The 13742-nt window shown below is 41.9% G+C and overlaps 1 protein-coding gene across 1 annotated transcript; it reads left to right on the top strand.

Annotated features, from left to right (window-relative positions):
- Positions 1-760: 760 nt before the first annotated feature.
- On the top strand, positions 761-12935 carry tm7sf2 (transmembrane 7 superfamily member 2). The gene is made up of 11 exons (XM_036594679.1): positions 761-895; positions 1601-1737; positions 2147-2343; positions 2608-2662; positions 4315-4509; positions 8266-8369; positions 9972-10091; positions 10347-10515; positions 10744-10824; positions 11032-11154; positions 11300-12935. Exons 2-11 carry the CDS (start codon positions 1677-1679, stop codon positions 11458-11460), a joined length of 1266 nt encoding a protein of 421 aa, XP_036450572.1. The 5' UTR covers positions 761-895; positions 1601-1676; the 3' UTR covers positions 11461-12935.
- The last annotated feature ends 807 nt before the right edge of the window (positions 12936-13742 follow it).

Raw genomic sequence — 13742 nt, 5'->3', positions numbered from 1 at the left:
GAGCTGTGCTGTGTTTGAGGATGTGTTGACCTATTGGGGGGGTGCACAAACTTTTGCATATCAGAAGGAAGCAGCTGACGCATTAAAGCTCATCACTGTGAAAAGAATAATCCGCTTTAAGAGAAACTCTGTAAATGTGAAGAGCCGAGTGTCTGTTACTCTGCAGTACACGAACTGAATCAGTGAATCAGTGAGTCAGTTTAATTAATTGAGTGAACGTTTAATCATTTAAAATCTGTTCTGTAATTATCGATCAAATGACTGATGGATTTTAATGTCTGTGGCTGTTTTGAGGTTCTGTGGCTGTGTAAAGTGATCAGAAGAGCAGTGTAATTGTTCTTTGTTCTAATTAGTCTAATCAGGGTGAAGTAATCGGAATAAATCAGATTGAAGCTTCGTGTCTGTTTGTGTTTCACTGAATAAAATGAATCTGATTCAAATTCGCTGTTTTAAACCGGATAAAACGGTCAGAAGTGAATCAGTGTGATTGAAGGTGACGCAGGTGTGCGCGCGTGTGCCGGCGAGTGAAGGTGCGGGGCCTCGGAGCTGCAGTGCCCAATAGGAGCACGGGAAACAGACCTCCAGCCCATCGCGTGCCTCAGAGCGCTCTCCTATTGGCTGGGGGCGGGACCTCCTGCCTGCTCCTCGCTCTGATTGGCTGTCCGGCTCCCTCTCCACGCTCTTATGATGACGGCGCTGAGCGCTGATTGGTCGGACACGATGAGGCAGTGTGCGGTGCGCAGGGCTGCGCATGCGCGTCATCCTGAATCATTGCTAGGAGCGGATTGACACAGAGAGTTTAATACTGAGACTAACAGTGACACAGCGAGACTAACACTAATACCGGATCAGTACTGATACTGGATCAATATTAATGCCGGATTTGAGGCAGAAGGTGAGACTCTGAGGGGTTTAATATTAATGCTGTATTAATAATAAGGAGGTTTGTTTATTGGGTTAATAATAACAAAGCGGCTTTAATAACAACGCTGAGTTTAACTTGATTCATATTTAAGTTCAAAGTGTTTTTGTTTTTTTCTCTGTTCTGTTTACCAAACAAACACCTGCACGTGCTGCTGTGTTCACCTGTGTTTCATGTATGAAAACATTTCTCTACATGCACACAGTTTACCGTGCGAAAGTTTGTGCACCTCTGATCAAATTACATGTTCTGTTGATGTTTTAGTTGCAAATTTAACACAAAATCTACATCAATTAATGTATTTATTTACTTACAATTTATTTTTATTTATTTAATTTATTTTCTTTATTTGTTTGTTTGTTATTCATTCATTCATTTATTTACTCATTCACTTATTGTTTGTTGGCTGGATTTATCATTTTAAAACATTAATAAAACAAAATGTGTGTTTATGTTGTGAATTATTTAGGTGATTGTAAATTCTGAACAACAAACAGTAACTGTTCACTAAAATGAGCAGATATGTTTTGTTTTTGAGGCTTTTTGAGGCTGCGATTAGAAAATCAGCAAAGCATGTGAGCTGTTACCTATTTTTGCCCATATTTACCTGTATTTACCTGTAATTACCTGTGTTTACTTGTGTTTGCCTGGGTTTACCTGTATTTACCTGTGCTCTAGGTGGACTGAGCTGCAGGTGTGGGCACTGAAGGACAGGAGTGACCGTTAGATCAGATTCAGATCTCTGAGCTGCAGAATGAAGCTCAACAAACACAAACCAGCCCAACACACAGAGATGGAGTTCGGAGGAACTCTGGGTAAAACTCACCTGTTCCTGTTTACAGGCTCTACTCAGAGCAGTGTCTTATATATAAAACCACATCTGGTCAGGTGTGTTTTTGACAGTAATAACACTCTATAACATTAGAATAAATACAAATAAACACACAGTGTAAAGTATTGGGTGGTAACTGTACTGAGGTTCCTTCATCAAATGGTTAAACAAACACATTAACACAAAAATTAATATTCTTAATATTAGTGTTTTTCTGAACAAATAAACACTTTAAATAACATCTCATTAATAAAAGTCACTCTGATTCTCATTCATATCTGATCCTGAAACTTATTCGGATTCTGACTCTGACTTTGATTCAGACTCTAATTCTGACTCTGATTCAGACTCTAATTCTGATTCTGACTCTGACTCTGACTCTGTGTGTACAGGTGCGGCGTGTATACCTGTGTTCCTCCCCCTGACGGTTCTGTACCTGCTGAGTGTGTGCCGGACTCCAGGTGGCGCTCTGCTGCAGTGGCCCCCCCCTCTGCCCCACTCCACTTTTCTGTGGGACCCGGTTGCCGTCGCCATTATCGTCGGCTGGATTGGCCTGCAGAGTGCCCTCTACCTGCTGCCCGTGGGAAAGGTGAGCACACCTGAGACCCCTCAGGAAAAAACACTGAGTGGCCACTTTATTAGAAACCCCTTCCCAGGTGAAGGGGGAGAATGAAAAAGCCAGCTGTTTCTAATAAAGTGGCCGCGCAGTAGAAGCACCAGGGGGTGTTTCTAATAAAGTGACCAGTTAGTGGAAACACACGGTGGGTGTTTCTAATAAAGTGGCCAGTGCAGAAGTCTAAAACTTGACTTGTTTCTAGTCCTACATTGTCATGTTCTCCTCACCTGTCTGCAGGAGTCCGAGGGGCTGGTTCTGAGAGACGGATCCAAACTGAAATATCCGATCAACGGTAACATTTTTACCCACTTTCAGTCTCACACAGCTCTATGAACATGATTATTAATGCAGTGATATTTAAATGCAGCGTTTGTCAGATCTGAGTTTGAACTCAGTGTCTGTGTTATTTACATACGCTTATATGTGTTACCTGTACTGTTCTCTCTGTGTTCTAACACTGCAGGGTTCCACACACTGTTGAATGTTCTCTGAATAACAGTAGTTACTGACCTTCAGTTCTGCTGTTTGTGCAGTTTAAGCCAAACCAGCGCAAAGTCCAAACTCCACTCTGACGTCACTCCGTCACTCTCAGACCCACCACAGCCTGACCTGAGTCATTATGTAATACAGTACATTTGCATATTTAAGTAATCTGATTTAAATAGTGCTTTGATCTGTAGATTCCTGACTGACCACCTCAGATTTGCTTCATATCTTCAGTGAATAATGTCATTGAGGTCAGTTTATGATCAGAATTTTAGTCCTGTCTGATATGGGCCTCTAAAGTGGGCGTGGCCTAACTGGGAAACCTTGTGCATTTAACTACCAAAACAGAAGATTCAGAGATGGACGTTTGGCGTTTTATGTCTTGCTGAAAATCTGGGAAAACATATTTGTTGTGCTTTGGAGTGAATTCATCTGCCTGTGTCTCCACACTGAAGCTCATCTGGTCTCTCAGATTTTAGCATTTATTACCAACATTTCAAATACATGTTACTCGCGTCCGACTGGTACCACAAAATAGTTCATATCAGAAAGAGCGCATTTCAGTCAACAGACCTAAAACCTGCATTTAGGCAGGAACTCATTTGTATATTTTTCATGTATGTCTTTACTGTTTGTGTTCTCCGTTCTCCGCTGTCTCAGACTGACCCGACCGTCATGTGTGGAATTTTTATTACAGTAACTAAGCAGAAAAAGTTTCACTCTTAGAAAATTATTAAAATATTCTTCCTGTATTTTTACTGAAAACAGGTCGATTTGACCCACAGCAGATCAGGAGAGTTAATCAGACCAGAGATGCATTCTGGGCCGAAACCACTCAGTGATTTACAGACGAGTGTTCTAACACTGCAGGGTTCCACACGCTGTTTAATGTTCTCTCTATTTAATGTTTTGTCAGTGTTCTAATGCTGCAGGGTTCCACACACTGTTTAATGTTCTCTCTATTTAATGTTCTGTCTGTGTTCTAACACTGCAGGGTTCCACATGCTGTTTAATGTTCTGTCTATTTAATGTTTTGTCTGTGTTCTAATGCTGCAGCGTTCCACATGCTGTTTAATGTTCTGTCTATTTAATGTTCTGTTTGTGTTCTAATGCTGCAGCGTTCCACATGCTGTTTAATGTTCTGTCTGTGTTCTAACACTGCAGGGTTCCAGGTGCTGTTTAATGTTCTGTCTGTTTAATGTTCTGTCTGTGTTCTAACACTGCAGGGTTCCAGGTGCTGTTTAATGTTCTGTCTGTTTAATGTTCTGTCTGTGTTCTAACACTGCAGGGTTCCAGGTGCTGTTTAATGTTCTGTCTGTTTAATGTTCTGTCTGTGTTCTAACACTGCAGGGTTCCAGGCGCTGTTTAATGTTCTGTCTGTTTAATGTTCTGTCTGTGTTCTAACACTGCAGGGTTCCACATGCTGTTTAATGTTCTGTCTGTGTTCTAACACTGCAGGGTTCCATGCGCTCTGCGTGACGGCGGTTCTGCTGGCCGTGTGTGTGTGTTTGGGGATGCCGCTCGGTTACCTGTTTGATCTGGTGCTGCCGTTAGCGGTGTGCGCGGTCGGCGTGTCGTACCTGTTGGCGCTGTACCTGTACATCCGCTCCTTCTGGGCACCTGCAAACCAGCTCGCACTTGGAGGGAACACAGGTCAGTCATATGGTCACTCAGAAACACTACAGCGCTACAAACACGGATGTGATAATTGCTGTATACACACAGGACAGGTGTGGTGAGGGGCGGAGCCACACCAGGCCAGGTGAGGTGAGGGGTGGAGCCACATCTCCAAGAGTGGAGGGGCAAAAATGAATTGGTTCTTAAAATATAAATAATTGAGCTCCAGAGTATTTTGTTTGATCAGTGATGCCACAGCGCCAGTGCGATGCAGGCCAACATGGGCGTTAGCGGTTAGCATTCTCCTCCCAGCTCACAGGTGAACTGGACACGACTAAATTAGGGGGAAAATCTGTAAAAAAAATTCATAAAGGAATTCATAAAGCGCATCTGAGGAAACACAGTAATACGATAATTCCTCTCGTTCATAATTCAAATATAATAATACCATGTATTATATATGATAATATGTACTATAGTGATATAAACGTGAAGATTCTTTTACCACATACAGTACATATGTACAGTAAATTACTGGGGTTTGTGTTTATATGTAGAAATGCTGTGGACAACATGACCAATAGATAAACCTCGATTTAGTCTTTGAGGTTGATGGTTGTTGGAGGTTAAAGGTTGTTTGAGGTTGATGGTTGTTGGAGGTTAAAGGTTGTTTGAGGTTAAAGGTTGTTTGAGGTTGATGGCTGTTTGAGGTTAAAGGTTGTTTGAGGTTGATGGTTGTTTGAGGTTAAAGGTTGTTTGAGGTTGTTTGAGGTTAAAGGTTGTTTGAGGTTAAAGGTTGTTTGAGGTTGATGGTTGTTTGAGGTTAAAGGTTGTTTGAGGTTGTTTGAGGTTAAAGGTTGTTTGAGGTTGATGGTTGTTTGAGGTTAAAGGTTGTTTGAGGTTGATGGTTGTTTGAGGTTAAAGGTTGTTTGAGGTTAAAGGTTGTTTGAGGTTGATGGTTGTTTGAGGTTAAAGGTTGTTTGAGGTTGATTGAGGTTAAAGGTTGTTTGAGGTTGATGGTTGTTTGAGGTTAAAGGTTGTTTGAGGTTGATTGAGGTTAAAGGTTGTTTGAGGTTGATGGTTGTTTGAGGTTAAAGGTTGTTTGAGGTTAAAGGTTGTTTGAGGTTGATGGTTGTTTGAGGTTGATGGTTGTTTGAGGTTAAAGGTTGTTTGAGGTTGATGGTTGTTTGAGGTTAAAGGTTGTTTGAGGTTGATGGTTGTTTGAGGTTAAAGGTTGTTTGAGGTTAAAGGTAGTTTGACGTTGATGGTTGTTTGAGGTTAAAGGTTGTTTGAGGTTGATGGTTGTTTGAGGTTGATGGTTGTTTAAGGTTAATGGTTGTTTGAGGTTGATAGTTGAGGTTAAAGGTTGTTTGAGGTTGATGGTTGTTTGAGGTTAAAGGTTGTTTGAGGTTAAAGGTTGTTTGAGGTTGATGGTTGTTTGAGGTTGATGGTTGTTTGAGGTTAAAGGTTGTTTGAGGTTGATGGTTGTTTGAGGTTAAAGGTTGTTTGAGGTTGATGGTTGTTTGAGGTTAATGGTTGTTTGAGGTTGATGGTTGTTTGAGGTTAAAGGTTGTTTGAGGTTGATGGTTGAGCTTAAATGTAGTTTGAGGTTAATCGTTGTTTGAGGTTGATGGTTGTTTGAGGTTGATAGTTGAGGTTGATGGTTGTTTGAGGTTGATGGTTGAGGTTAAATGTAGTTTGAGGTTGTTTGAGGTTGATGGTTGTTTGAGGTTAAAGGTTGTTTGAGGTTGATGGTTGAGCTTAAATGTAGTTTGAGGTTAATCGTTGTTTGAGGTTGATGGTTGTTTGAGGTTGATAGTTGAGGTTGATGGTTGTTTGAGGTTGATGGTTGAGGTTAAATGTAGTTTGAGGTTGTTTGAGGTTGATGGTTGTTTGAGGTTAAAGGTTGTTTGAGGTTGATGGTTGTTTGAGGTTAAAGGTTGTTTGAGGTTGATGGTTGTTTGAGGTTAATGGTTGTTTGAGGTTGATGGTTGTTTGAGGTTGATGGTTGTTTGAGGTTGATAGTTGAGGTTAAACGTAGTTTGAGGTTAATCGTTGTTTGAGGTTGATGGTTGTTTGAGGTTAAAGGTTGTTTGAGGTTAAAGGTTGTTTGAGGTTGATGGTTGTTTGAGGTTGATGGTTGTTTGAGGTTAAAGGTTGTTTGAGGTTGATGGTTGTTTGAGGTTGATGGTCGTTTAAGGTTAAAGGTTGTTTGAGGTTGATGGTTGAGCTTAAATGTAGTTTGAGGTTAATCGTTGTTTGAGGTTGATGGTTGTTTGAGGTTAAAGGTTGTTTGAGGTTAAAGGTTGTTTGAGGTTGATGGTTGTTTGAGGTTGATGGTTGTTTGAGGTTAAAGGTTGTTTGAGGTTGATGGTTGTTTGAGGTTGATGGTCGTTTAAGGTTAAAGGTTGTTTGAGGTTGATGGTTGAGCTTAAATGTAGTTTGAGGTTAATGGTTGTTTGAGGTTGATAGTTGAGGTTAAAGGTTGTTTGAGGTTGATGGTTGTTTGAGGTTAAAGGTTGTTTGAGGTTAAAGGTTGTTTGAGGTTGATGGTTGTTTGAGGTTGATGGTTGATTGAGGTTAAAGGTTGTTTGAGGTTGATGGTTGTTTGAGGTTAAAGGTTGTTTGAGGTTAAAGGTTGTTTGAGGTTGATTGAGGTTAAAGGTTGTTTGAGGTTGATGGTTGTTTGAGGTTAAAGGTTGTTTGAGGTTGATGGTTGTTTGAGGTTAAAGGTTGTTTGAGGTTGATGGTTGTTTGAGGTTAAAGGTTGTTTGAGGTTAAAGGTTGTTTGAGGTTGATGGTTGTTTGAGGTTAAAGGTTGATGGTTGTTTGAGGTTGATGGTTGTTTGAGGTTGATGGTTATTTAAGGTTAATGGTTGTTTGAGGTTGATAGTTGAGGTTAAACGTAGTTTGAGGTTGATGGTTGTTTGAGGTTAAAGGTTGTTTGAGGTTGAAGGTTGTTTGAGGTTGATGGTTGTTTGAGGTTAAAGGTTGTTTGAGGTTGATGGTTGTTTGAGGTTAAAGGTTGTTTGAGGTTGATGGTTGTTTGAGGTTAATGGTTGTTTGAGGTTGATGGTTGTTTGAGGTTAAAGGTTGTTTGAGGTTGATGGTTGTTTGAGGTTAAAGGTTGTTTGAGGTTGATGGTTGAGCTTAAATGTAGTTTGAGGTTAATCGTTGTTTGAGGTTGATGGTTGTTTGAGGTTAAAGGTTGTTTGAGGTTTATGGTTGTTTGAGGTTGATGGTTGTTTAAGGTTAAAGGTTGTTTGAGGTTGATGGTTGAGCTTAAATGTAGTTTGAGGTTAATCGTTGTTTGAGGTTGATGGTTGTTTGAGGTTAAAGGTTGTTTAAGGTTAATGGTTGTTTGAGGTTGATAGTTGAGGTTGATGGTTGAGGTTAAATGTAGTTTGAGGTTGTTTGAGGTTGATGGTTGTTTGAGGTTAAAGCTTGTTTGAGGTTGATGGTTGTTTGAGGTTGATGGTTGTTTGAGGTTGATGGTTGTTTGAGGTTGATGGTTGTTTGAGGTTAATGGTTGTTTGAGGTTGATAGTTGAGGTTAAACGTAGTTTGAGGTTAATCGTTGTTTGAGGTTGATGGTTGTTTGAGGTTAAAGGTTGTTTAAGGTTAATGGTTGTTTGAGGTTGATAGTTGAGGTTAAAGGTTGTTTGAGGTTGATGGTTGTTTGAGGTTAAAGGTTGTTGGTGTAAATCCACCCTTAGTGTCTGATTTCTGTGAGTTTCGTTCTGTAGACTCTGCTGTTTACTGACCGTCTGTCCGTGTGTTTTTGTGTTTTTAGGAAATCCTCTGTATGATTTCTTCATCGGTCGAGAGTTGAACCCTCGAATCGGCTCGTTTGATCTGAAGTTCTTCTGTGAGCTGAGACCGGGCTTAATCGGCTGGGTGAGCGGCAGGATTATACCGTATAGATATATAACATACATAACGTACAGATACACTATGTAGCCAAAAGTATGTGGACACTCCTCCTAATTATTAAGTTCAGGTGTTTCAGCCACACCGACTGCTAACAGACTTGCAGTCTCCATAGACAAACACTGGCAGTAGAGGGTCGCACTGAAGAGCTCAGTGGCTTTAAACATGGTTCTATCATAGGATGCCGCCTCTGCCACAAGCCAGTTTGTGAGGTTTCTGTCCTGCTAGATCTGCCCCAGACAACTGTAAGTGCTTTTACTGTGAAATAGAAGTGTTCAAGAGCAACAACAGCTCAGCCACAAAGCGGCAGACCAAAGCGGGGGCCGCTGAGTGTCTATCCACTGGTACATCAGACACTACAGAGCTCCAAACTGCCTTTGGAAGCACCATCAACACAAGAACTGAGTGTCAGGACCTTCATGAAATGGGTCTCCATGGCTGAGCAGCTACACACAAGCCTAAGATCACTATGTTCAATGCCAAGTGTCGGCTGGAGGGGTGTAAAGCGCCGCCACTGGACTCTGGATCAGTGGAAACGTGTTCTCTGGGTTGATGAATCAGCTTCACTATCTGTCAGTCTGATGATGAATCAGATGTCAGGAAAACGCTACCTACCAGAATGTACAGTGCCAACAGTAGAGTTTGGTGGAGGAGGGATGATGGGCGGGGCTGTTTTTCAGGGTTTGGGCTCCTCAGTTCCAGTGAAGGGTGATGTTGATGCTGCAGCACAAAGACATTTTACACACTTATCTGCTTCCAGCTTTGTGTCAGCAGTTTGGGGAAGAGCGTTTCCTGTTCCAGCATGACTGAGCCCCTGTGCACAAAGCAGCTCCATAAAGACATGGAGTGACCAGTTTGGTGTGGAGGAACTCCAGTGGCCTGCACAGAGCCCTGACCTCAACCCCACTGAACACCTTTGGGATGAACTAGAACAGAGATTGTGAGCCAGACCCTCTCGTCCAACATCAGTGTCTGACCTCACAAATGCTCTTTTGACTGAATGGACACAAATTCCCACAGACTCTCTCCAACATCTTGTAGAAAGCCCCCCAGAAGAGTGGAAGCTGCTACAGCTGTAAAGGGGGACCAACTCCATATTAATGCCTGTGGTTTTAAAATGGGACGTCCAACAAGTTCATATAAGTGTGATGGTCAGGCGTCCACATATTTTTTGCCATATAGTGTACATAGAACATACAGATATGTAACAAACAGATATGTGATGTTCAGATAAATAACATGCAGATACATAATGCATAGATATATAAGATAAGCTAAAATACAGATATTTAATGGTTATAATTAGAAGTCCAGTAACCACAGAGCAGCTAACAGTGCATTACAGTGTACATTTGCAGCGTTTAGTAGACGCTTTAACTCTACAGATAAAATCTGTTTTAGTGGCGTAATCAGTGAGATTTAAATGTTAAGCGTGTATTTTACTGTGTTATTGTTATTACTGTGGTATTATTATTATTATTATTATTGTTGTTATTATTATTATTATTATTGTTGTTATTATTATTATTATTATTATTATTATTATTTGATTATTATTATTGTGTTCAGGTGGTGCTGAATGCGGCGATGCTGATGAAGGAGGTGGAGCTCAGAGGATCTCCGTCTCTGGCCATGCTGATGATCAACAGCTTCCAGCTGCTGTACGTGACGGACGCTCTGTGGAACGAGGTGAGGGACAGAGAACCGTACAGTACAGTAGAATTCAGAGTGAACAGCTACACAGGGAGTTAGTGAGGATTTTACAGAGGAGGGTCCTTTTAGCGTTAATGTTTATCTGATTGGGAAGAAATGAAAGAGGCTGATCTCTGTTTTTTTCACGAAACACTAAAGGTGAGGTGAAGCTGCAGTTAGTGTACGCGCTCCCAAACTGTGGACAACCCCCACCCCCCACAGCATAAATCTGTTTTATTTTTGGCTGCTCAGGAGGCCGTGTTGACCACCATGGACATTGTGCACGATGGGTTCGGGTTCATGTTGGCGTTTGGAGATTTAGCGTGGGTGCCCTTCACGTATGGACTGCAGGCCATGTTCCTGGTCATCCATCCGCAGACTCTCAGTCCGCTCAGCGCGCTCGGAATCATACTGCTGAACGGTGATCACAGCCTTCACATTCAGACTTTAGATTGTAGTGATTTTTTTTGCACAGAGTATGAAACGGCTCTGATAGCTGCCTCTGAATGGAGGTACTGTGATTGTGCCTGGAGAGAGTAGCACATTTAACCCGGGGCTGTTTACGTACAGCAGCCGTCTGCAGTATGATCATTATCAGATGATGTGTCATGATAAACCTGCTGAATCTGTCGTGTTTTCTGGGTTTCAGGAGTCGGATATTATATCTTCCGTAAGTCTAATTCTCAGAAGAACCAGTTCAGGAGAGACCCGACTCACAAAAGCGTCGCGCGTGAGTTAAAAACACTCTCTCAGTTTGAACTCATTACTCTGTGATAAACATCAAGAACACTGATATTTACTTCTAGTTGGGATACATTAGCATGACAGCTTACACTGTATGTGTAACCAATCAGAGACAGCCTTCTGACCAATCAGAGGCAGGCTTCTGACCAATCAGGGACATCCTTCTAACTTCTGACAGCTTCTTTGTTTACAGATTTGGAGACTATCGCCACGGCAACAGGAAAGCGCCTGTTAGTGTCCGGCTGGTGGGGCTTCGTCAGACACCCGAATTACCTAGGGGACATCCTGATGGCGCTGGCCTGGTCTCTGCCCTGCGGTGAGGACACTCGTAAAGACAGTTTAGCCAAAGATCTAATTCCAGCTGGTCTCCTGTTTCTGCTGTGCTTCAGCTAAATCTCCAGAGTCTGGCCTGTTAGTATTAGCATTAGCATCAGCATCATGTCTGCATTTCTCTCCTGCAGGTGTTTCTCACATTCTGCCGTATTTCTACGTCATTTATTTCTCCGTCCTGCTGGTCCATCGGGAGGCGCGAGACGAGCGGCAGTGCAGAGCCAAATACGGCCTGGCCTGGGACACCTACTGCAGACGGGTTCCCTACAGGATCATCCCCTACATCTACTGACCACACCTGGACCATACCCTACATCTACTGACCACACCTGGACCATTCCCTACATCTACTTACCATAACTGGACCATTTCCTACATCTACTGACCACAACTGGACCATTCCCTACATGTACTGACCACAACTGGACCATCTCCTACAGCTACAGACCACAACTGGACCATCACCAACAGCTACTGACCACACCTGGACCATTCCCTACATCTACTGACCACACCTGGACCATTCCCTACATCTACTGACCACACTTAGACCATCACTTACAGCTACTGACCACAACAGGATCATCACCTACATCTACTAACCATAACTGGACCATCACCTACAGCTACTGACCACAATCTGGACAGTCCAGTCCACATTACTGATGTGAATGTAGACTAAGCCCTGCCTGGTTTAGATGTCCGTTTTGAAGGGTTCCTCACTGTGGACACCAAACCAGCTTTAAAGAACAATGCAAGAACTTAGATGTTCCATAAAGAAGTTTCCTATAAATCAGATCAGATATGATTTACTGTGCTGTGTAGTTTCTACTGTACACTGAGTGTCGAGTTCTGTAGCATCTAAATCCACAGAAACCTCATCTTCTGTGCTTTCAACTGTCGCCTCCTGCAGCTGCTGCTCATCTCAGAGTTCTCCTGCTCAGGAGTTCCTTACTGAGCTAATCAGTGTGGTCAGCTGTGAACATTTAATCAGCGGTCACCAACATCTACTGGCCACCACAGTCCATCACACCTGCTTCTTCAGAAGTGGCTGATTTGCTGGATCAGTTTCTCCTTAAGGAGCACCAGCATGTTAGACACAGGTTGGAGTCAAACTCTACAGGTGTCCAGGAGGAAGGCTGCTGACCACTGCACTGAAATATGCAGGACAGAGGAACTCCAGGACCAGAGCTGGGAAACACCGGTTTAGCACGCGGCCCATTCCAGTGGGATCTAGTCCGGGGGGCCGGATTCATTAAAGTGTTTTAAGAAGAAAATTGTGAAGGTTCTAAAGACAAACACTAAGAAGTTCATATGGTTGGACCTCGTTCTCCAACCGTTCTTACGAAGAAATTTCTTCTCATAACCAACTTACGCAGTTTAGACGAAGACTCTGAGATTCACCAGTGTTCTCTTATTTGAGCCTCGTTCTCCAGTCCATCTTCCTAAGTCTGTTCTTAAGTGTGTTCTTGATAAAGATCCTAAGTAAAAGTCTCTGTCAGATTCTTGACGTGTTCTTAAAGTGCAAAACTGTTCTCACCTTTGTGCTCTTGAGTGTGTGTAGATTCTGTTCTTACCTAAGAACAAACCCCACATAAGAAACACTGGTGAGTCAGAGTCTTAGTGAAAACTGCGTCAGTGGGTTTGAGGAGGAATTTCTCCTCAAGAACGGTTGGAGAACGAGGCCCAGTGTGTTCACTGTTTTCTGATGTGGGCTGTGCTGCATTTTACTGTGTGCCATAAATGATGTGAGACAGTTTGAATGTATATTAACTGGTATTTCTGTTATTTAATCACTCAGAGGAGCAAAATGGAGGAAAATCATCAAAACAAGAGTTTAAAATATTACCAAACAAGATTCAGAGCTGATGGAGGAAGAAACAGACATATGAATATATGATAATTGAGGCTGAGGCTCCAGTGAGGAAAGAAAATAAGAGAATTCTTAAGAGGTTTTTTGAATAACAATTTCTCATAACTTTTTTCTCAAGAATGAAGTTAAAAAAAACATTTTAAAGAAAATTTTCCTTCTTAAAACACTTTTGTGGATCCGGCCGCTGTTTTTTTCTAACATTCAGCTCTGCAGCTTTTCTGACTCTCCTGTTCTCTGAGTGAGAACCGGACCAGCACTGAGAACCTGCTCTATGGTAAATTCACTGTATGCTGGTGATTACAGTCTCAGCTGGACCTGAAACCAAACAGTACCTCAGATTTTAGGAGAACTCGCTCAGTAAATTACGCAAATCATGCAAATATTTTGTAAAATTGTTTATTTATTCTGATTAATGTAGGGGTGATATGACCGAGGGCCAATGCCAATACTGGATATCTGATATCTTTCATGTATGTATCTTCCAACGATGATACATAAACATTTTTTCGCTGTCCAAAGAAAATTATCTCCAAATTTACAGGAGAAAAAAAGTTCTTCACTTCTATGTTAATGTACAGATTTTATTATGAGGCATTTTAGAGCATTTCTGTTGGCCCAATCATCAGATTTTCGCCGTGTGAACGAAAAGTAAAAAACGGAAAAATGGAGATGCATGTTTTTCTTTGGACAGCGATGATTTA

Source organism: Colossoma macropomum, unplaced genomic scaffold (genome assembly GCF_904425465.1).
Source record: "Colossoma macropomum unplaced genomic scaffold, Colossoma_macropomum, whole genome shotgun sequence".
NCBI lineage: Eukaryota > Metazoa > Chordata > Actinopteri > Characiformes > Serrasalmidae > Colossoma > Colossoma macropomum.
Note: the sequence above shows the minus strand (reverse complement) of the source record. Positions and strands in the feature narration are given on the sequence as shown.